This window comes from Zophobas morio, unplaced genomic scaffold (genome assembly GCF_036711695.1).
Source record: "Zophobas morio isolate AGI-343-1 ecotype UQ-CSIRO unplaced genomic scaffold, CSIRO_AGI_Zmor_V1 ptg000007l, whole genome shotgun sequence".
Lineage (NCBI taxonomy): Eukaryota > Metazoa > Arthropoda > Insecta > Coleoptera > Tenebrionidae > Zophobas > Zophobas morio.
This window is the reverse complement of record NW_026972112.1, coordinates 10,948,213-10,971,631: the sequence shown is the minus strand read 5'-3', so window position 1 is coordinate 10,971,631 and position 23,419 is coordinate 10,948,213. Positions and strand designations below refer to the sequence as shown.

Sequence of the window (23,419 nt, the reverse complement as noted above, 5' to 3'; positions counted from 1 at the left end):
CAATTTTCTCAAATAAAAAACAACATTAAAAAAATATTAATATTTAAACAATAAAACGCACACATTTTCAAACTTGACATAGTGATAAACGCAAAAGAACTAGATTTTTACAAAACATTTTTTTAAATGGCATAGAAATCAGCTGCCAACGATTTCTCACTGCAAAATAATAAACACAATGTAATTAAGCCTTTCGTAATATGTATTTAATTATTATTTCGCAAATTTTTCAAACATTTCAATTTCAAGTTTACATGTCATACCAATCTCTCAAACCCGTTGTCCCTAACGTCAAAAAGCGCGAAAGCAACATCAACAGGTTACTTTCAACCTCCCCAAAACAATGCAAGAAATCACAGATAAATATCGCCCTGAGCGCGATGTGAAATCGTTTAAAAGAAACACAGACATTAACAGGTGCGTCTTACCCTTTTTGTATTCGTGACTTTAAGTTTTTTTCAGAGAAGAAACTTCTGAAGCGAGGTTGCGTCAAATCATCGAAAATGATACAATTGACGCCAAGTACGGCTTTGAAAGAGTCCGGGATCACGTAGAGAGGACGGGGTTTTTGCTAAATATGCATGGGGTGAGTTGGGACGTTGTTTGGACAAGTTTTCAACAAGTTGTCGTAGAGCGAAATCTTGGATGAAGATAAACGGTTAGTGGCCGCCGTTGATTTCTATTTTATGGAAGAGGACGGGACCCGTTTTAAAGTGTCGTATTGCTACATGCCGTATTTTTATATTTTAACGAAAAGGGAGCTGATACAAGAGGTGTCTCAGTTTTTGTCTAAAAAGTTCTCAGGCACGATTGGGAAAATTGAAACTGTGACTAAGGAAGATTTAGATTTGGTAAAACAAAATTGAGTTTAATGTAGTCTTATTGACGTAGTTTTTCAGCCAAATCATTTAATTGGACTGAAGCAAAAGTACATCAAATTGTCATTCTGCAACCAAACTGATTTGATTAAAGTCAGAAAAGAAATTTTAAAAGTTGTAAGAAAAAATAAAGAGAGGCAAAATGCAAACACATTTTACACAGAACTGTTGACTGACATTCTAACAGATAAAGGTGATGTGGCCGCCACTAAAGCAAACACTGACCAAATGGAAAACATCTTAGACATACGGTAGTTTTTACTTGAATATATAACAACAACATAACTTGTTACATTTCAGAGAATATGATGTTCCTTACCATGTACGTGTCTCCATTGACTTAAAAATCTTCTGTGGCTCATGGTACAGTATCAAATGTAAAGCGACAAGTACTGATCCCCCCAGCATCATCCTGAGAAGCGACTTAATTGAACGCCCTGAACCCATTGTTCTAGCGTTTGATATAGAAACCACAAAACTGCCTCTAAAATTCCCCGACGCCAACACAGACCAAATTATGATGATTTCATACATGATAGATGGCCAGGGCTTCTTAATAACAAATCGAGAGATTTTATCTGCGGACATTGAGGACTTTGAATACACCCCAAAGCCGGAATTTGAGGGAAAATTCACCATTTTTAACGAACCCAACGAAATGGCGCTCATCCAGAAGTTTTTTGACCACATAATGGACGTGCGCCCCCACGTTTTTGTAACTTACAACGGCGATTTTTTCGATTGGCCGTTTGTGGAAACGCGAGCCGCTGTTTATGATTTAGATATGAAACAAGAGATTGGCTTTTCGAAAAAAAACGACGTCTACTCGTGCCGGCCTGCCACCCACATGGACTGTCTTTGTTGGGTGAAAAGAGACTCCTACTTACCTGTGGGTTCTCAAAATTTAAAAGCCGTGGCAAAAGCGAAACTACGGTAAGGCAAAAGTTTTTATTTTTAACACTAAGGTATCAATATCTCTATTATCTGTCGCCGCTTATATTTTCCTCGTAAGTCTTCTGGTTGTTTATTCGTCGCTACGAGCGTGGAAAGTCGGGACACCACTTTATCTGATACTGCAAATAAGCTACAAAACGCTCTTTTACATATCCTCATTGTTGTGTCATTTTTGGGGGCAAAGTAGTGGAAAGTGGCGCTCCTATGCACAATTGTGTCCTTATATCTAGGTCGTCTCCTGCCAATTTTCACTTTTTTTATAAAGCTCATTAGATAGGAGTCTTGTTCATTTTTGGGTCTGCCATTATAGACGGTCTCAATAAAACTTTTTCTTTCAATTGATGAAAATTCTTGTGTGCATTTATTGCGACAACCACATTCAGGCCCTGGTTCCTTTTTTGCGATGAAGTTGCCTCGGGTGTTGACGTAGCCTTCTCCTTTGAGTCGGGCCAGTTTGATTTCTTGCTTTTGGGACTTCTTTAGTGGGAATCTCGGACGTTTTGGCGAGGTGTCAGAGTCTGATAATTCGATAATCTCTGTTGACATGTGGAGTTTGTTTATAAAGTAACTGTTAATAAATTAGTCGGTTTTTGGTATTTATATTGCACTTGGGGGGTACTTTATCCAGTCTTCATGGTTTATGGAAATGTGAGGTTATGTTCACAAGTTGGTTAAAATAAGTTTTTGGTATTCTAGGGGGTACAAATCCGTATAAAATGATTATTTTTGTCGTCTTTGGATTGATATGCGACGTTGGAAATGTGTAATTCGAAAAATGTAACATTTGATTTCTGCACAAAATTTTGAGGTTATGGGTGGCTTATAAAGGTGCCGCTAAATTCGAATTCTTGCCACAATAAAAAATACAAGCGTACAGGGATATACAGCTACAAACACTTGAATAATTTTTTATAGTTATGACCCCGTCGAATTAGACCCTGAAGAAATGTGCCCCCTGGCTGTCTCTCAGCCTCAAGTCCTCTCCAACTACTCGGTTTCTGATGCCGTTGCCACCTACTACCTCTACATGCAATACGTGCACCCCTTCATCTTCGCCCTGTGTACCATCATCCCTTGCGAGCCCGACGAAGTCTTGCGCAAAGGCTCCGGCACCTTGTGCGAGTCCCTGCTCATGGTGGAAGCCTACCACTGCAACATAATCTTCCCCAACAAGGAAGAAACCATCCTCAATAAAATGACAGACGACGGGCACGTCCTCCACCAGGAGACTTACGTCGGAGGCCACGTGGAAGCCCTCGAATCGGGAGTCTTCCGCGCGGACATACCCTGCAGGTTCCGTCTTGAAGTCGACGCCTTAAACAAACTAATCGAGCAAGTGCCGAGAACTCTCGCACACGCCATCGAAGTGGAAGAGGGCGTACCGTTATCCGACGTCACCAACCTGGAGGACGTGACCAACGAAATCGTCGGGCAGTTAACGGCGTTGAAGGAACAACCAATGCGATTGGAGCGACCGTTGATCTACCACTTGGACGTAGGGGCGATGTACCCTAACATCATCCTCACGAACCGGCTACAGCCGTGCGCCATGGTGGACGAAACCATCTGCGCGGCTTGCGACTTTAACAAACCTGGGGCGCGCTGCCAGCGGAACATGGCGTGGATGTGGAGAGCGGAGTTCAGTGAGTGGTAGTTTTTGCACTTGATGGATGTTTCACGTTGAGGTTTCAGTGCCGGCGAGCAGGAACGAGTACCACAGGATTCAGCAGCAGCTAGAGACGGAGAAGTTCCCGTCGCAGTACCCCGGAGGGCCACCAAGGGCTTTTCACCAGCTGTCGAAGCAGGATCAGGCCGATTTGGAGAAGAAGAGACTGAATGTGTATTGCCGGAAGGTGTACAAGAAGCTCAGGGTGACGAGGGTGGAGGAGCGCACCACGACGATTTGTCAGAAGGAGAACTCTTTCTATGTGGACACGGTACGAGCGTTCCGAGACCGAAGGTACGAGTACAAGGGGTTGTCGAAAAAAGCGAAACAAGCAGTAACTGCCGCCATTAGAGGCGGGGACGCTTCAGAAATTAAGTCGGCGAAGAACAGAGAAGTGCTGTACGATTCGCTCCAGTTGGCACACAAGTGTATCTTGAATTCGTTCTATGGATATGTAATGAGAAGAGGGTACGTTTCTCCTTGTTTTTGTATTATGCTATCTAAATTTTATAAAATAACACACTTATTTAACGGGTGATCAAAAAGTTTTCGGATTAGAATTGGCCATGGAAATATTTCTCATGTCTTTGATTAAACTGTAAATGTTAAAAATTAAAATTTTGAATTACAAGTGACGTTATGCTTGACATTTGCAGTTTGATCAAATACCAATTCTAGTCTGAAAACGTTTTGATCACCCGTTACTTGTTATTTATGTTGACTTGTACACTTATAGATTTGTTTGTACTTCAGAAACAAGGGAAGTTCTCCCTAAATAATATTAGAAAATTTTTACCTCCTGAGAAAAGTATAGTAATCGAATCCATCGGGCGAATGGCACTTTCATGTTTTTTTCCACGTTTCATGACCTCTAGTGTACGTAAAGTGGTCTCTCGTTTCCGTCAGTCTGTCTGTCTGTCGTCTGTATCAATTTTTATTAGACACATAATCTCCGAAACTACTGGACCAATTGTCAAATACTAAAACACCAACCAAAAATTGGCTAATCATCCCCACCAGCAATTTTTTTTTATTTTTATAAAATAATACTCCTGCACTTTATGGTATATGAATCCGTGTTGAGACATCCAGAGTTTTGTAAAAAAAATCAAAATTGTAAAATAACATTTTGCAATTTAACTTTGACTGCAAAACCGAATGCTCTGAAATCTAGCAAATGTTTTAAGGTTATCGTAATCATGGTAAATCGTTAATCAAAATTTATTCGTCTCTCCCCTCCCACAAGATTGATGACGTCATCTCAAAATTTTGTCTAATAAATCCTCTCTGAAATATGCAAAATATTATGACCCTATACTTTTGTTTTATTAATTAAATTAAATCAACAACTATTCACTACATTTTCCAGAAAATTTGGGAATACAATACTGTTATTATTAGTATTATACTGCATCTATCTAAATAGATATTATTATAAAATTTTGTAATGGAAAAACTCACTTGAAATAAATACGTGGCACGCTTCTTTACATTTATTTTAACATTATGTAGAGATCTTTATTTTAACTTACAAGAGTTATAAAAAAAAATAAAATTCGCAAAATCATATCTTATAATTTAAAAAAAATCTGGGTTTATTTACCGTCTAGCAATTTTTTGATATCACAATTTTTCGTTTTTTCATTTTCTTTCATTTTTCCGTTTTCTATTTTTCAAAGTTTCGGTTTCATAATTTTTTGTTTTTTCAATTTTTAGTTTCTGGACTTTTAGATTTTTTCATTTTTCATTTTTTGATTTTTCAGTTTCTCAGTTTTTTATTTTTTGTTTATTCCTCAATTTTGCAAGTTCTTCTTTTTCATTTTCTCAATTTTTTTATCGTAATTTTTCGCCTTAATTCTCTTAATTTTTTTAATGGTTCTTTCGATTCTATCATTTTTCGTTTATTCAATTTTTCAATTTTGGATTTCTCGATTTTTAAGTTTCTCAATTTTTGATCGTATGATTTTTGCATTTTTGATTTCTTCAATTTTATTATTCAAGTTCTTAGTTTTCAAGTTTTAGATTTTTCAAAGTTTTCATTTTTTATTCGAGAAGCTCAAAACAGAAAAATAAAAAATCGACAACCAAAAAAAATCACAAAAAATTGCAAAATAAAAATCTGCAGAAACGAAACAGTAAAACATTGAAAAATTAAAAATGGACAAACTTAAAAATCGAAAAAATTGTGAAGTCGAAAAACTGTAACATTGGAAGATTGAAAAATCGAAAAATTAAAGATCGAGAAATTGAAAAATTAAAAATCGGAAAATTGAAAAATCGAATACATAAAGGAAAAAGTTTTAAAATCCAATAATTAAAAGATAGAAGAATTCTAAAATCGTAATATTGAAAAAGTGAAAAATTTTTAAAACTATGTATTATAATTGTTATTACATATTTAAAATGAGAACTAGAAAAATTGCAGATCAAAAATTGAAGGAATGACAAATTTAAAAAAATCGAGAAACATCTAAAGTTCAAAAAACGGAAAATAAAAAAATCCATACTTGAAAAATCTAAAATTTAAAAAATTGCACATTGACAAAAAGAAAAATTGGTCTAAAGAGTTTAGACAGTACTTCCCTCGCTGTCGGGAGCGTGACGACTGCAAGCCCATTATGTCTTTTTTCGTATTACATTTTTGTAATTCTTGATTTAATCAATAAAAGTAATTGACTCAGTCATTAATTTTTTTCAGACACCCTGTATAAGCAAATCTAAAAAATATTAATGCAGTGATAAATCATAAGTATAGACTCATCATTCTTTACACATTTAAGCATTTATTCAGCAAAATTTTGAGGTGACGTCATAAATTTTTTAGGGGGGGATGAGCAAATACATTGTGACTAAAAATTTACAATGCCTATGATAACTTTAAAACATGTCCAAGATTTCAAAGCATTCGGTTTTGTAGTTCCTCATCAATAAAATAAATTCGAACATTCATTAATTTTTTTGAGTCACCCTGTATAAAACCGAAAAATTGACCAACTAAAGAATGAAAACGAAAAATTACAAATCGAAAAACTGAAAAATTTAAATGAAGACTTGAACAGTTGCATGTCGTAAAATTAAAACAAAGAAATCAAAAATAGAAAAATTCCAAATCGAAAAACTGAAGAAACGAAAAATTTAAATTAAAAATTGGCCGAAGGTTATCTCGACAGAACTTCTTTCGCCCCTAAAATACAATAAAACAAATCCAGCTTTTTCGAAAAATTATAATTTATGATTATGCGAATTTTATTTTTTTTTATGAGAATCCTTGTATTAAGTTAAAATAAAGGTAAATGTATATGTATGTATATGTCTGTTACGTTAACGTAAATGTGAAGAAGCGTGCTGGGCGTTCGTTCCAAATGAATTTTCCCTTAACAAAATTTTGAGATGACGTCATCAATTTTTTGGGAGGGGATACGATAAACGAATCAATTTTGCTTAACGATTTACTATGACCACGATAACCCTAAAATATTTACAAAATTTCAGGGCATTGGGTTTTGCAGTTTCAAAGTTATATTGCAAAATATTGATATTCAGTTTTGAATTTTTTCCAAAAATTCTGGATGTCTAGGGTGAAAATTCGACACGGGTTCACACAGCAGGAGTATCTTACTTTATGAGATTAAAATAGTATATTATTAGCCAAGGTTGCAGAGCCAAGCATTCTAGACCGAGCGCAAATTAGAACCCGAGACGCGCAGCGTCGAGGGCTCTAAGTGCGAGGTCTAGAAGTGGCTTTGCAACCGTGGTTAATATACTATTTTTTTCACTAGTAGAAACCATAAGACAATAAACTGAAAAATAAACGTTCAATTTTTTGACGCAACGTGATTTTGTTTTGATTTCTAATCAAACTTGATCTAAATCTTCAACACAAAGAAAACCGTTTATACTTGTCGCTGAGTAATCATTTTATCTTCTACCGTCTACCAACTACCATGCGTATACTCAAGTAATGTTTGTAGCACACATTTGTTCATTTTTTAAGAAATAATCACATCAAACATTGCGTACATAACCTCAATTTTTCTTTTTGAACCCGTGGTAGCAAAAGTTGAATTTGCTACCACTAAATGAGTCGACATTTGCATGCGTCCAGGCTGCTAGTGAAAAAAATATATATTATAAATTTTAGAGATGACGTCATCCTTTTGGGGGTGGGGACGATTAGCCAAATTTTAGTTAATATTTAACCATCTACATGATATTCCTAATAGATATAAAATTTGACAACAATCGGTTCAATAGTTTCGGAGATTACTTGTCTAATAAAAATGAATACAGACAGACAGACAAACAAACGGAAACGGGAGACCACTTTTTTCGTACTCTAGAGGTCATGACACATCGACAAAATTTGAAAGTGGCAATTCGGCCAGTTACTACACTTACAAAAAATTATAAAATGGAAACATTGGAAAATCGAAAAATTATAAAAATAAACAAAAAAACCGAAACTAAAAACTAAACTAAAATCGAAAAAACAAAAAATTATCGAAACATCGAAAACTCAAATAATTGAAAAAATTAAGAAAATAAAAAACCGAAACGAAAAATTGAAAAATTTAAAAGTTGGAAAATTGAAAAACTGGGAAATTTAAACTTAACTCGAAAAATTGAAGAAACAAAAAAGATGAAAAACTGAGGAATTGAAAAATTCAAATCAAAAAACTTGCGGGAATGTTATTTACACAATTGGTTTTTACTTTATAGAGATTATCAGAAAACAAGAAACGCAAACAATTTTTATAATTTTTCAAAGAAACGAGGCTTGTTGGGCTGTACTTCAAGAGCAAGGGAAATTCTGCGAAGTAACCAATTTTTTCATTATTGGCTCTATATTGGTACATTTCTACTGTTTCTCAATTTATTGTTTTGTTACTAACTCGAATTTACACGACTAACTATTACAGCTATTATGTACAAAATAACTTTCTAGTGCAACTTGGATGAATTGGCTCACTCGCTGGACTCGGCTTCTTAACTGAATAATAATCGTTCCCGACGGTGGTCTCTATTTAAAGCCAGACTCTTCTACTCGAAGTTTCGTGATCCAGGTCTTTCTGGAATCCATCGCGACTTCCGATTCGAGGCCTTTCTCTAGCGAGCGCCGGCCGCTGTCATCGATGAGTCATACTACACACTAGAAAAACTCATACATACTAGAAGACCCATCGTCGTGCCGAGACGGCGTATGGGTTTATTTCGTAATAATAATATTATTATTATTATTTTAATTCTTCAGGGCCCGCTGGCACAGCATGGAAATGGCCGGCATCGTGTGCTACACCGGCGCCAACATCATCATGCGGGCTCGCGAGATCATTGAGCGCGTTGGCCGCCCCCTCGAACTCGACACCGACGGCATCTGGTGCATCCTCCCGGCGTCGTTTCCCGAGAACTTCACCGTCCGCACCAACCACGAGAAAAAATCCAAGCTCGTCATCTCGTACCCGAACGCCGTGCTCAACGCCATGGTCAAAGAGCACTTCACCAACGACCAGTACCACGAACTCGTCGACGCCGACACCCTCGCGTACGAGGAGCGCAGCGAAAACTCCATCTTCTTCGAAGTGGACGGCCCGTACAAGGCCATGGTGCTGCCGGCGTCGAAGGAAGAGGGCAAAAAACTGAAGAAGCGGTACGCGGTGTTCAACTTCGACGGCTCTTTGGCCGAGTTGAAGGGCTTCGAGGTGAAGCGCAGAGGCGAGTTGCAGCTGATCAAGAACTTCCAGTCGTCGGTTTTCGAGGCCTTCCTCAAAGGGGACACCCTGGAGTCGTGCTACGCGGCGGTGGCCCAAGTCGCCGATTACTGGCTGGACGTGCTGTTCTCGCGCGGACGCAACATGCCCGACTCGGAGCTGTTCGACTTGATTTCGGAGAATCGGTCCATGTCGAAGAAGCTCGAGGAGTACGGGGGACAGAAAAGTACGTCGATTAGCACCGCCAAGCGGTTGGCGGAGTTCCTGGGCGACCAGATGGTGAAGGATGCGGGGTTGGCGTGCAAGTATGTCATTTCGAGGAAGCCCGAGGGGGCGCCGGTCACGGAACGGTAAGTACTAGATCAACAAAGAACAGTACTCATTGATAATAATAATAATGGTGATCAGGGCAATTCCATTGGCGATCTTCCAGTCCGACGAGACCGTCCAGCGGCACTACCTCCGAAAGTGGCTTAAAGACTCCTCTTTGACCGAAATCGACATCCGCGACATCCTCGACTGGAACTACTACATCGAACGCCTAGGTGGCGCCATCCAAAAAATCATCACGATCCCGGCGGCCATGCAAGGAGTACCAAATCCGGTACCCCGCGTGCGTCACCCCGACTGGCTGCACAAGAAGATGCTTGAAAAGAACGACACCTTCAAGCAGCGCCGAATCACGGACATGTTCTCTGCTTGCCCCAAGCCGCTGGTACCCGACATGGAAGACTTCGGCACGCGGGTACCACCAAGCGAGAAACGCCCCATGGTGACCACCTCCAAGCGTAAACGCGGCTCGGACAACGAAAACTTCAGCGACGAAGACTTGAACAAGACGTGGCGCGAGGTCATGGGGAATCCCCCGTCGTACGGTACCACTAAAGAGCAGCGCGTCGCCTGGATCGCCTTCCAGAAGCGCAAGTGGGTGTTCCAAGCACTACAACGCAACCAGGGTAACAAGAGTAAGAGGAAGGTGGGGAATAGTGCGGCGGTGTTGAGGTCGACGGTTAGTGGTACTTTGGGAGGGTTCATACAAAGGGCGCAAAAGACGCTGCTGACGGTTCCGTGGCAGGTAATCCAGGTGGTAGCGACGATGACTCAAGGGGAGTACAGGGTATGGGCGTTGGTTCAGAACGAGTTGCACCAGGTCAAGTTGGTGGTACCGAGGATCTTCTACGCGAACTTGAAGGAACCGAAAGCTGTGGAAGAGGGGGCACTGTTCAAGAAGTGTAACCGGACTTTGCCGAGGTCGCGGCCCGTGTTCAATCTGTACATGTATTCGGTACCTGAAGAGGTCTTCCAGGAGCACGGACGGTAAGCTTCGGGTTCGTGTTTTGTCGGGCGCTTTGTTATTATAATTTTTTTAAGGAAGTTGTATTTGGACCAGACGGATCCGCATGTGGAGGGGGTATATGAGACGCAGGTCCCTCCTCTGTTTCGTACTTTCGTTAAAATCGGGTGTATTTGTAAAGTACTGCGGGGGGTCTCCAACATAGACACGTTCTCGTTGGAGGATGTGGATATGAATACCACGCGACAACAATACTTGGCAAAGGATTCCATTCGAAGGTTGTATTTGTACAATCACAGGCACCCCACGAAACCCCAACAGATGTTTGGGTTGTTTTTGAGCCCTTTGAAGAAGGCGATCGTTGTGGTTGTGGATTCGGTAAAGACGAATTTGATGCCGAACATGAACAAATTGTATCAGACGGAAAGGTTGGCAAAGTGAGTATATTTCGGTTATTTACGTAATTTTATATGCGTTGACGTTTGACGTTGTAATTATTGGTCACAAACACACTGATACATTTTTCTTGTGCAGTTTTTCGAAATCACTAATAAATGTTATTGTTACGTACGTGACAAATGGTAAACAGCATATGTGGGGTTTTTTGAGGACCCAACTAGACAAACAAAGTCATAAATATTCCTCGATTCTTTTCGGTGAACGGATTAACCGGCGTCAGTAGCACTCCCCAATCCCTGCGCCACGGGAACGCGAATTTCAATTATTATTTAATCATTATTAAATATCGCCGGGCGCATTCTCTATTTTCAAGAAAATAGGGGGACTATGATAACCCAATCATCCCGCCTTAAATTGACATGTGAAACAAAATTTTAAAAATTGGTCTAAAGAGTTTAGACAGTACTTCCCTCGCTGTCGGAAACTTGACGACTGCATGCCTATATTATTTTTCAAAATGGGCGCGAAGGTCAAGGACACGCAAAACCCAAAAATTTACTCTTAACTGTGTAGTTTAGTATTTTTTTACACCTCCTTATTTTACTTTATCGACAATGCAATAGTGACTGATCTGTCACTTGAAACGTCAAGAACCGCATTAATTTTGAATCGTTTCTATGAGCGCGTTCTATCGCAATATTTATGATAGATTATGTTCTTACGGAGTGGGGAAGTTAGAACTACAACTTAAAAGCACCCAGCAGAGATCCTAAAGGAACAGATTTATAAATATGCCCAGGATAAATGGTATGGCAGTGACGAGAGCAAGAGGAATTATCCACCTATTTTTCAATATTCCTACCACTGTCAGTATAATCCAATTGAACTGGCGTGGGGACAGTGTAAACTATATTACAATAAACATATTCGGGAACACGGTGGTGCTATTGGTGTTGTACAGTCCTTATGGCGGGAGGCTCTTGCTACAGTAGGTGCAGACAAATGGCAAAATTTTATTAGACATTGTGAACGGCTGATCAGGGATGATTGGAAGCGTTTAATGGGTAATGCACCATATGAAGACATACCCCCAATCATAATTTCTCTCGATTCTGATACTGAATCAGAATGTTTTTCTAATAACTTGTCAGCTTGTCACTTTTTCATTTGGCATTTAATGTCAACAACAATCAGCATTAAGCCCTCAATGCAAACGGCTCTAAAGGCCTTGCTATGTACAGCAGCTGTGTTGAAACATGAGAGTGAAAACAATGTAAATTCTGTGTTTTCTGTTATATAACATACTATTTAGTTACATTTTCTTTTGTTTACAATATTATAGACGAGTACAACACAGATGCACAACAAAACGTGTTATTTACTGTAACGTCCGCGACCCTACAGTTTTGCGAGGGTTGTGATCTCCGCTAACTACACTGGTAAGTTGTCGACCTTGAAATTTGCTTAAATTTTGAAAAATAATATATTGTGTTTTTTTTCTCATTACATTTTTGTAGTGGGAATTTAAAAAAAAATTGCGATGACGTCATCAACATTTTTGCAAGGACACGTATATCAGTTGGGATAGATGTAGTGTAATACTAAGAATAAAATTATTATATTCTCAAATTTTCGGGAAAATGAATTGGGTCGTTTTGAATATTGATTTGTAATAATCAATAAAATAACGAAACAATTTACTCACGTATACGTATCAGAGGCAACTGAAAATCGTGTATGTATAAACATTCTTAATTTAAGATGACAGGCGTAACACCATACGTGAGAGTCAAACAGAGAAACTGTAAACAAAACGACCATCGGTTTTATTGCTTCGACTTCCGCTTATTATATAAAACATTGGGTTTTATTTTAATTCTTGACGGTGAAATTCACAATTGGTTGATTATAAACATGTCTATTTCACATTCGCGGAACCAAGTGAGCGCATAAAACAAATGCAGGTCTGTAATGTTAAAGTCGATGTAAATAAGCGTGCTACCCTTATGTTTCAACCGAGTTTTTCCTTTAACAAATTTTGTGTCTACCAAATTGGGTTGGTTGGGGTGTAATACTAATAATAAGTGTTGCCTTTAATTTAATCAATAAAATAAATTGACTTCATTAATTTTTTTGAACCACCTCTTAAGAAAATCTAAAAAATATGAATGGAATGATAAATCACAAGTACAAACTCATCATATTTTTTGCACTTTAGATAGGATTTATTCAGCAAAATTTAAGGGTGACGTCATCAATTTTTTTAGGAGGGATGAACAAATACATTTTGAACAAAAGTTTACCATGCTTATAATAACTTTAAAATATTCCCAAGATTTCAAAGCATTCGGTTTTCTAATTCCTGATTAAATCGATAAAATAAATTCACGCCTTCATTAATTTTTTTTGAGTCACCCTGCATATACAAATCCAAAAATATGATTGGAATGATAAATCACAAGTACAGACTCATCATATTTTGTACATTTTAGATACGATTTATTCGGCAAACTTTTGAGCTGACGTCATCAGTTTTTTGTAGAAGATAACCAAATATATTTTGACTAAAAATTTATTATGCTCTTTATAACCTTAAAACATCTGCAAGATTTCAAAGCATTCGGTTTTGTAGTTCCTGATTAAATCAATAAAATAAATTTACGCATTCATTAATTTTTTTGAGTCACCCTGTATATGCAAATCGAAAAAATTTGAATGGAATGATAAATCACAAGAAGAGACTCACCATATTTTGTACATTTTAGATAGGATTTTTTCAGCAAAATTTTGTGGTGACATCATAAATTTTTTAGGGGGGACGACCAAATACGTTTTGATCAAAAATTTACCATGCTTATGATAATTTTAAAATATCTTCAAGATTTCGAAGCATTCGGTTTTGTAGTTCCTGAGTAAATCAGTAAAATAAATTTACGCTTTCATTTATTTTCTTGAATCACCCTGTATATGCAAATCCAAAAAATATGAATGGAGTGATAGATCACAAGTACAGACTGATCATATTTTGTATATTTTAGATATGATTTATTCGGCAAATTTTCGAGCTGACGTCATCAAGTTTTTGGAGGGGATAAGCAAATATATTTTGACTAAACATTTATTATGCTCTTTATAACCTTAAAACATCTGCAAGATGTCAGAGCATTCGGTTTTGTAGTTCCTGATTAAATCAATAAAATATATTTACGCATTCATTAATTTTTTTGAGTCACTCTGTATATGCAAATCCAAAAAATATTAATGGAGTGATAAATGACAAGTACAGGCTCATCATATTTTGTACATTTTAGATATGATTTATTCGGCAAAGTTTCGAGCTGACGTCATCAAGTTTTTGGAGGGGATAAGCAAATATATTTTGACTAAACATTTATTATGCTCTTTATGACCTTAAAACATCTGCAAGATTTCAGAGCATTCGGTTTTGTAGTTCCTGATTAAATCAATAAAATATATTTACGCATTCATTAATTTTTTTGAGTCACCCTGTATATGCAAATCCAAAAAATATGAATGGAGTGATAGATCACAAGTACAGACTCATCATATTTTGTACATTTTAGATATGATTTATTCCACAAACTTTTGAGCTGACGTCATCAAGTTTTTGGAGGGGATAAGCAAATATTTTTTGACTAAAGATTTATGATGCTCTTTATAGCCTTAAAACATCTGCAACATTTCAAAGCATTCTGGTTAGCAGATTAAAAATTAAATTTCAAAATATTGTTTTATAATTTTGATTTTTTTTCCAAAAATCTGGACGTTTCGGGTGAAAAGTCGATTCAGAGTTGTAAACTACATGTGTAGGACTATGTTATTTTATACAATTGAAAACCCATTTACTATGTACAATTTTGAAGTGACGTCATCGCATTAGTGGTGGGGATGATTAGACAAATTTTGGTTAGCGTTTTACCATCTACATGATATTCTTAATATAAGTACAAAATTTCACAACAATCGGTCGAGTACTTTCGGAGATTATCTGTCTAATAAAAATCCGGGACAACAGACGGACAGACGGACAGACGGACGGACAGACAGACGGAAATGGGAGACCTATTTCTTCGTCTTCTAGGGGTCATGAAAGATCGAGAAAACGTAAAAGTAGAGAGTCGGCCGACGGACTCGATTACAATACTTCCTTTGCTTACGCTCGGGAAGTAAAAAGCTCGCGAAAGTTTCAAAAATTCAAAAATTTGGGCTTGACTGTGATCGTCTAACAAAATGGAACCCTACATTGTGTTTGTTTTTACTTCCCGAGCGTAAGCAAAGGAAGTATTGTAATCGAGTCCGTCGGCTGACTCTCTACTTTTACGTTTTCTCGATCTTTCATGACCTCTAGAAGACGAAGAAATAGGTCTCCCATTTCCGTCTGTCTGTCCGTCTGTCTGTCCGTCTGTCCGTCCGTCTGTCCGTCTGTCTGCCGTCCCGGATTTTTATTAGACAGATAATCTCCGAAAGTACCGGACCGATTGTTGTGAAATTTTGTACTTATATTAGTAATATCATGTAGATGGTAAAACGCTAACCAAAATTTGTCCAATCATCCCCACCACCAATGCGATGACGTCACTTCAAAATTGTACATAGTAAATGGGTCTTAAATTGTATAAAATAACATAGTCCTACACATGTAGTTTACGACCCCGAATTGAGTTTTTACCCGAAACGTCCAGATTTTTGGAAAAAAAATCAAAATTATAAAAACATTTTGCAATTTAATTTTGAATCTGCTAACCCGAATGTTTTGAAATGTTGCAGATGTTTTAAGGCTATAAAGAGCATCATAAATCTTTAGTCAAAATATATTTGGTTATCCCCTCCAAAAACTTGATGACGTCAGCTCAAAAGTTTGCCAAATAAATCCTATGTAAAATGTACAAAATATGATGAGTCTATGCTTGTGATATATCACTCCATTCATATTTTTTGGATTTGCATATACAGGGTGACTCAAAAAAATTAATGAATGCGTAAATTTATTTTACTGATTTACTCAGGAACTACAAAACCGAATGCTTTGAAATCTTGAAGGTGTTTTAAAGTTATCATAAGCATGGTAAGTTTTTGATTAAAATGTATTTGCTCATCCCCCCTAAAAAATTTATGACGTCACCACAAAATTTTGCTAAATAAATCGTATCTAAAATGTACAAAATATGATGAGTCTTTTCTTGTGATTTATCATTCCATTCATAGTTTTTGGATTTGCATATACAGGGTGACCCAAAAAAATTAATGAATGGGTAAATGTATTTTATTGATTTAATCAGGAACTTCAGAACCGAATGTTTTGAAATCTTGCAAATGTTTTAAGGTTATAAAGAGGATAATAAATTTTTAGTCAAAATATATTTGGTTATCTTCTACAAAAAACTGATGACGTCAGCTCAAAAGTTTGCCGAATAAATCCTATCTAGAATATACAAAATATGATGAGTCTGTACTTGTAATTTATCATTCCATTCATATTTTTTTAATTTCCATATACCGGGTGACTCAAAAAAAAATGAAATCTACTGCGAAAAAAAAAACATAATAGACATGCAGTCGTCACGTTTCCGACAGCGAGGGAAGTACTATCTAAACTCTTTAGACCAATTTTTTTTTTTGTGTGGCGGAATGCGTTCAGATGCAAAGTGGTGGTCTCCAAGGTTGGAAAAGTACCGCTATGTTTTATTTAAAACACAAAATATATGGAGGACACAAAATCATTTATTCTTCCACTGACAAAAAAAACTGACCATAGTTCTCAGCTACAAAAAAAAAACTTGCCTAACTTGGAATGAATCAAATTAAACATTCTGAATAAATGCAATTATTTGAATACCACAAATTTAATAGAAACAAAGAAAAATCAGAATTAAAGTAACTGGATGCAAATACACAAGTTATTGCGGACGTGCGGCGGCAAATTTAAAATTATGGCAGTCAACAAGAGAACATAATGAAAAAAAAAAAACTGCGGCAAGGCGCACAGCGACAGTGGCACCAGAGCGCTATAAGAGTGTGATGATCGAACTATATCAATTTCATTCTAGAGCACAACAAAATTACCCATAGGTGGTGTTGTAGCACGAGCGGAGTTTGAGGCTACTGGTTGTGGTTGTTCTCCCTCCACGACGGTGATTTTACTCTATTGGCAAGCACATGCCGCCCAGCATCCCTCTACCTATTGAAGAAACGTGCCGCGCTAACAGGCTGTTACGGCCGCAAACTCATGGTTGAAAATCCCGGCCATTGGAATAAGGCGCGAGCGTTACGTCATCTCGACCGCTCCCCTGACTTCTATCTAAGGTCTGCCTCTTTTGTGCATATGGCGCGACCGCCAGCAAAGAACCGCGCACTCCGCTTCCGCCACGTGTTTCTGTGTTATTTACCTCAATTCCATTTAAATGTTCAATTTATATGACTCTAGTATTAAACTACAACCGAAGAAGTGTTAAAGTTTCAAAAAGAGCAATAACAACATTTAAATTCGCCAGACACTCCCGCGAAATTTTTAAAAAGCAAAGAATTCTTATCTGAGATTAAGATTGGACATCAGACAATCTTATGATGGAAGCATTAATCAACAAAATATTTAAAAACAAAAACTAGCAAAAGCTCTGGTGTGAAATAAACTTGTGAAGATAAAATATTACGTGAGGTTAGAAGCTGCAGAGCACGAAAGTTTACGTTCAATTTAAATTATACAACAAAGAAAATTATTGAAGTTAAAATTATGAGATAGAGAAATATTGTATGAGGTGAAAATTGCAAAGCTAACAAATTTACATGAGATTAATATTTGCCACACTTTATCAACAATTCAAACAAAGAGTTTACATTATGTTCAATTATGCCACACCTTATCAACGATTCAAACAAAGAATTTATATGATGTTACATTATGCCATGATCCAAGTGATTGGTTACTTGAAACAATTTGTTTTGAGGGTGCTGCACTTTTCGACGGTCTTTTTCCACAGTGGGACAACGTTAGGTTAATTTAACTGCCGTAAATGAACTATTAGCAATCTTGTATGAATAATTGAGATGTGTTATAATGTAACACTTCAGTATTAGCATCCAGAAACCTTATTCATAATTATACAAACAAAATCAAACGACTCCTGAGCTCCTGACTAAGTGAATCTCATGAAAACTCCTGTAGGTGTTTATCTAAACACTTTCCTGATTGTTAAATTGCGTTAGAACTAGTTGACGATTAAACTCCTAACATGAACTGTGAATTTACAAACAATGAATCAAAATAGCTACACGCGATGGGGAAACTGTGGCGTCGTCGTCGTTACGATTAATTGTCGTTAAACAAAGGCTTCCTCCCTTTTATTAACTATCAAACCAGCTAAACTTAACCTAACTCACCGCGTCTTTTCAACACAGAACCAAACCAACAATGACGCTTTCACCTTCCTCCACCAACCAGCCATCTTGTCCCTACCAACCCTCTAACTAGAATTCCCTAGCGAGCTACCAACTACCCAAAAAGCGTTAACGTGCACATGGTTGCTTGTTTAACGATTTTTTTTTATTGAATTTCAAAATTATTCAAATGTGATTTCGCACCGCTGTTAATTTTTTTCAGCGCGAAATTTTAGTTCAAATTCGGTCCCCACAATATATATTTTTTTAAATCGATATATCTAATTTTTAAAATACTCTCCTGAAACCGCCTTATCCTTTCAGAAAAGAATCCGGCACCGAGGAAGACTCCCTTCCTCCCGACGCAGTCACATTCGAAGTCCGTGTCGAAACCGACCTCCCCCACGTCTACAAAACCCTCCAGAAAGCCCTCCAACTTTACAAAGACGAAAAGAAAGGCCCCACTTACCTCGCCATTCAATCCACCACCGAAATCTCCACCCTACGCTCCGGCATCCCGCTCATAACCGAGTTCCCCCAAGTCCAAGTCCACATCCAAGACGTAGAAGAACTCTACAACGTGATGGACTGGCAAAAAATTGGCGCCCGAGCCCTCGTCCGCCACTACCTGAACAGCGAGAAAGTCCTCGACCTCATGACCGAGCAGAGCCGCTACTTCCACCTGCCTCTCGGAAACATGCCCGCGGATCCCGCCCTCTTCGGCGCCGACCTCTTCTACGCGCGTCACCTCTCGAGACACAACCACGTCTTGTGGTGTTCCCCCACCGACAAACCCGACTTGGGGGGCGTCCAAGAAAACGACTCCCGCTTGTTGGCGGAGAACCAAGAGGGCTCGAGCGAGGTGTGCAACGTCCCCGGGTGGTACTCCAGCGTGTGCGTGGAGCTGGACGTCGACAGTCTCGCCATCAACACGTTGCTGCAGTCGCACCACGTGACCGACATCGAAGGCACCAGCGCCATAACGGCGTTCGACGCCGCCGCCATGACGTCAGTCGAGGACCTAGTGGGCGATAACTCGTCGGTGACGACGTACGATGAGACGGCGCGGTGCGCCGAAGCGTTCAAGATTTTGCGCACGATGGCGAGCACCTGGATGAGGGATATCTCGTTGTACAGAAACGTGTTCGCCGATTTTCAAGTCATACACTTCTACAGGTGGCTGAGGTCGCCGAAGGCGCTGTTGTACGATCCGGCGCTGCTGAGGACGTTGCAGAATTTAATGAAGAAGTTGTTCTTGCAGCTGGTAGCAGAGTTTAAGCGGTTGGGTTGTACGATCGTTTATGCGAATTTTAATAAGATCGTTATTTGCTCGAAGAAGAAGAGCGTGGAAGATGCGATAGCGAATGTGGAGTTCGTCGTGACGTCGATCAGGAATAAGGAGTTGTTTCATTCGTTGGAGATTACGTATAGGCAGTGCTGGGAGCATTTGGTGTGGCTGGACACGGCGAATTTTGGAGGGATTCAGGGGAAGCTGCCGGAGAGTTTGCAGAATGAAGTGGATGAGGGACAGAATGAAGAGGAAGATGATGAGGAGGAGAAAGATGATGGCGTAAGTATTGCCGATTGGTCCATAAAAGAGGCGGAGATTAAATTGACCAATCTCGGTTCTTCTACATTTAAATCCTAAAATTTTAGCCAACAGTGGTGATGAACTGGAACTTGGCGGAGCGCCTGCCCGAGAATGGGGGTTGCCGCAACAACTTCAGCGCTGTGATTGCTGGATACATTAATGCAGTCTACACAAAAATGAAGGAAAAAGAAAACACCACGATCGCGAGGGCCGTTTTAAGCCAGCCGTCTTTGGGTTTAGGTGCTGACGAAGACGTCGTCGAATATGCGAAAGAAATTTTATCTGGAGAGATCAGTCAAAAGCTGTTTCAGTACGTTTCACGTAAAAAAAAACGCCAGTATCTAACGCTTGATTTCTAGGATCACAGAAAGAATTAACAACCGTTTGAAGCCCCTCCCAGGCGGCTCAAACCCCGCCCTCGAATTCGTCAAGGCCATTTGTCAGGTTTTAGGGTTGGATTCGGCCATCAGAGACACTGTAGATCATTTGAAGAGCAATTTGTTGCGTTTGATTGGTAGGCGTTTTTATTTTTGACGACATATTTTACTTGTGTGTTCATTTAGGTATTGGCGAGTTTTCGGAAAAAGCCGACTGGAGAGACTACTCTGTCTCTTACGTCATACCACAAGTCATCTGCAAGGCTTGCAACCACTGCAGAGACATAGATTTAGGAAGAGATCAGTACCGATCGGACTCAGCTTGGTTGTGCCCCCTGTGTAATTCCCCGTACGATAACGCCGAAATGGAGCTGTTCTTGCTTGACACGATTAACAGGAAATTCCTAGCGTACAACCTTCAGGACTTACAGTGTAAAAAATGCGCCCAAATCAAAATGGAGAATCTTATAACGCGGTGCCAATGCGCGGGCGAATTCAAATGTCTGATTTCCAAAAGTGATTTAGTGAAATTGATTGAAACGTTCCAGTCTCTGGCGGAGACTTTCAGTATGTTAGCTTTAAGCGAAACCACGAACCAAATCCTAAACTTGATTCAATAAACGTTCTTACTTTAAAGCTTTATTAACATTACAACGACTATTTTATGGAATCTACTTCTTGGTTTCTAGATTGATGGGATCAATGACTGGGTCGTCAAATTTGATGGTTGGGAACTTTGTCATGTCGACGCCAGGGCCCCCGCCATACACTCGGGAGACCTTCTCCAACTCAGATTTAAGTTCTTTTTCAATGTCAGGGGAAGGCTCCACCAACTTGCCACTTTTAAAAGATTACATATTATTATTATTATTCTGTTTGAAAGTATTACAGTCATTTCAGAGACGAAACTTCTCAAGCATTTTTTAACGGATAAGCAGTCAAATTGATCTTGTTACGTCAGATCCCTGACTAAAAGAGAACTTACCCAGTACTTTTCTGTTTGTATTCCCTGATTTTTTCAATAAATAGCTGTTGGATGGGGTCGGTGGCTTTCTGTAAACAAGGCGCCAAGATTCCAATGTTGCGCTTGTGAACCACGGCTCGGGCTGTTTTATGGATATTTTCCAAAAACTGGTAGGACAACATCTGAAAAGTGAGGTTATGTGTTATGTAACACTTGAAAGATATTAACTTAAAGGAAAAATTCTTCCCTGGTCGATAAAATTCGAACCAGCGTTATAACTAATGAAGAAAAATAATTACTCACCGTGCAGAACAACGGGAAATAGAGAAAAATTCAGAAACTGCCTTCGACCCCTAATTTCCTTCAACCTCTGGTTATTTTTGATCCGTTGGATTTACGTTGGCATTGCATACGTCAATTTTATATTCGTATTGATTCGTATTTATTTTGTTTAGTAAACAATAATATCACTTGGAGCCTAGAAAATAGTCGATATTTCTAAATAAAAACTACATAGTTTTTAAAGAAAATTAACAAATTTGAAAAAAAATCTAGTAACTTCCGCTCCGCTGGGTTTGCATTGGCAACAATTACGGTGTACCTGTCAAATTTGTCAATTTCAAGTTCCACGTATTTGTCAATTTGTCGCACAGTGAGCCCCCTTGAGCTCCACAATGGTCTCAATCCTCAATTCCATCGACACCGGCCACGAAGACATGGTCCACGACGCCGAAGTCGACTACTACGGACTTCGCTTGGCCACTTGTTCCTCGGACAACAGCGTCAAAGTGTACGACATCAAAAACGGAGGCACCGCTCTCCTCGACGACCTTAAAGGCCACTTCGGCCCCGTCTGGCAGATCGCCTGGAGCCACCCCAAGTTCGGTAATCTCCTAGCTTCGTGCTCCTACGACCGCAAAGTTATAATATGGAAAGAACAAAACGGCAAGTTCTCTAAATACTACGAGTACGCCAACCACGATTCCAGCGTGAATTCAGTCCAGTTCGCTCCCCCAGAGTATGGCCTGGTTTTAGCTTGCGGCAGCAGCGACGGCTCCATCTCTATTCTCACGTACATTGCTGAAACCCACAACTGGGACGCCAAGAAAATCCAGAACGCCCACGCTATTGGATGTAACGCGGTGAGTTGGGCCCCCGCTATCACTCCCATTACGAGCGATTACAGCCAGGGCGAGCAAAAGCTGGTGAAGAGGCTAGTTTCTGGGGGTTGTGATAATCTGGTGAAAATTTGGCGAGAAGAGGATGATAGATGGGTTGAGGAGAACAAATTGGAGGTGCATTCGGATTGGGTTAGAGACGTAGCGTGGGCCCCGTCGGTGGGGCTGCACCATCACACCATCGCCAGCTGTTCACAAGATAGGAGGGTCATTATTTGGACGAGCGACGACGGGACGAATTGGAATTCGACGGTTTTGCAGACGTTTGACGATGTTGTCTGGAATGTGAGCTGGTCGCTGAATGGAAATATTTTAGCGGTATCAGGGGGCGACAATAAGATTACTCTGTGGAAGCAAAATTTGCAGGGAAATTGGCAGTGCGTGAGCGACGTGGTAAAAGGACAAGGACAGATTAATAACCAATAAGTGTTTGTTGAACAAACCTCTCAGTATAGCTGAATTATGTATTACATTTTGTAAAAATATATACTTTTAAGGTTAACCGTTTTATATCAAAAACAACCCAGTTTTGGTCACTGTTTATTACTATAAACACATCGAACTTATAAAAAATTAATTAAGAGTAATTATTTCTTAGCTTTTGATTTGCGTTCAGCAGCTCGGAGACATTGTTTGGCTGTACTCAAGTTGTGTCGCTTTGAGAATCGTTGGTTCCTCAAAAACTTGGCGTCCATCTGAAACGATAAAAATGACTTTCGGTTACCCTTAAAGAGCAACAATTCTCACCCCCAGAGTGGATTCATGGCGGAAACGCTTGGGTTTCTTGATTCCATTACGGTGAGCCTTGCGGTCTAATAACACAACACAAATCAATAAAAATAGTCAAAGTGAAACAATATACTTACTCTGATTATGATTCGTGTGATTCTTCGACTTTGCCATGGCGTTTTATTACCAAATTCCGTTAAATTTTCTGCACAGTACAACTTCCAAGATGGTTGGAAATAAAGAGGTTATGTCGCACCACGTTGTGTTACTTCTAGTGTGTTTCGTC

General features: G+C 38.9%; 4 protein-coding genes across 4 annotated transcripts; 2 read left to right on the top strand and 2 right to left on the bottom strand.

The window, feature by feature from the left end:
* The first annotated feature begins 305 nt into the window (after positions 1-305).
* Pole1 (DNA polymerase epsilon subunit 1) lies at positions 306-20,898 on the top strand. Its single transcript, XM_064049659.1, has 14 exons — positions 306-417; positions 463-586; positions 633-851; positions 900-1,129; positions 1,179-1,811; positions 2,748-3,475; positions 3,525-3,966; positions 8,750-9,556; positions 9,615-10,523; positions 10,578-10,937; positions 18,619-19,864; positions 19,951-20,195; positions 20,245-20,399; positions 20,449-20,898. The coding sequence occupies exons 1-14, from the start codon at positions 344-346 to the stop codon at positions 20,880-20,882; spliced, it is 6,606 nt and encodes a 2,201-aa protein (XP_063905729.1). The 5' UTR covers positions 306-343; the 3' UTR covers positions 20,883-20,898.
* On the bottom strand, positions 20,886-21,636 carry LOC135124536 (ATP synthase-coupling factor 6, mitochondrial-like). The gene is made up of 3 exons (XM_064049664.1): positions 21,530-21,636; positions 21,248-21,408; positions 20,886-21,102 (listed from the first exon to the last, which is right to left on the bottom strand). Exons 2-3 carry the CDS (start codon positions 21,406-21,408, stop codon positions 20,934-20,936), a joined length of 330 nt encoding a protein of 109 aa, XP_063905734.1. The 5' UTR covers positions 21,530-21,636; the 3' UTR covers positions 20,886-20,933.
* A 160-nt stretch (positions 21,637-21,796) lies between these two features.
* LOC135124533 (protein SEC13 homolog) lies at positions 21,797-22,906 on the top strand. The gene has a single exon (XM_064049662.1). It carries the CDS (start codon positions 21,901-21,903, stop codon positions 22,828-22,830), a length of 930 nt encoding a protein of 309 aa, XP_063905732.1. The 5' UTR covers positions 21,797-21,900; the 3' UTR covers positions 22,831-22,906.
* A 25-nt stretch (positions 22,907-22,931) lies between these two features.
* LOC135124537 (large ribosomal subunit protein eL29) lies at positions 22,932-23,391 on the bottom strand. Its single transcript, XM_064049665.1, has 3 exons — positions 23,271-23,391; positions 23,152-23,216; positions 22,932-23,099 (listed from the first exon to the last, which is right to left on the bottom strand). The coding sequence occupies exons 1-3, from the start codon at positions 23,305-23,307 to the stop codon at positions 22,992-22,994; spliced, it is 210 nt and encodes a 69-aa protein (XP_063905735.1). The 5' UTR covers positions 23,308-23,391; the 3' UTR covers positions 22,932-22,991.
* Between the last annotated feature and the right edge of the window lie 28 nt (positions 23,392-23,419).

Excerpts from the sequence above, each read along its gene's own strand:
- Pole1 (XM_064049659.1), top strand. The coding sequence starts at position 344 with ATGCAAGAAATCACAGATAAATATCGCCCTGAGCGCGATGTGAAATCG. Across the intron at positions 19,865-19,950 it reads AGGAGGAGAAAGATGATGGC|CCAACAGTGGTGATGAACTG; the intron begins GTAAGTATTGCC and ends CTAAAATTTTAG. Across the intron at positions 20,196-20,244 it reads ATCAGTCAAAAGCTGTTTCA|GATCACAGAAAGAATTAACA; the intron begins GTACGTTTCACG and ends CTTGATTTCTAG.
- LOC135124536 (XM_064049664.1), bottom strand. The coding sequence starts at position 21,408 with ATGTTGTCCTACCAGTTTTTGGAAAATATCCATAAAACAGCCCGAGCC. Across the intron at positions 21,103-21,247 it reads TACAAACAGAAAAGTACTGG|TGGCAAGTTGGTGGAGCCTT; the intron begins GTAAGTTCTCTT and ends ATCTTTTAAAAG.
- LOC135124533 (XM_064049662.1), top strand. The coding sequence starts at position 21,901 with ATGGTCTCAATCCTCAATTCCATCGACACCGGCCACGAAGACATGGTC.
- LOC135124537 (XM_064049665.1), bottom strand. The coding sequence starts at position 23,307 with ATGGCAAAGTCGAAGAATCACACGAATCATAATCAGA. Across the intron at positions 23,217-23,270 it reads TCACACGAATCATAATCAGA|ACCGCAAGGCTCACCGTAAT; the intron begins GTAAGTATATTG and ends TTGTGTTATTAG. Across the intron at positions 23,100-23,151 it reads GCCATGAATCCACTCTGGGG|ATGGACGCCAAGTTTTTGAG; the intron begins GTGAGAATTGTT and ends TTATCGTTTCAG.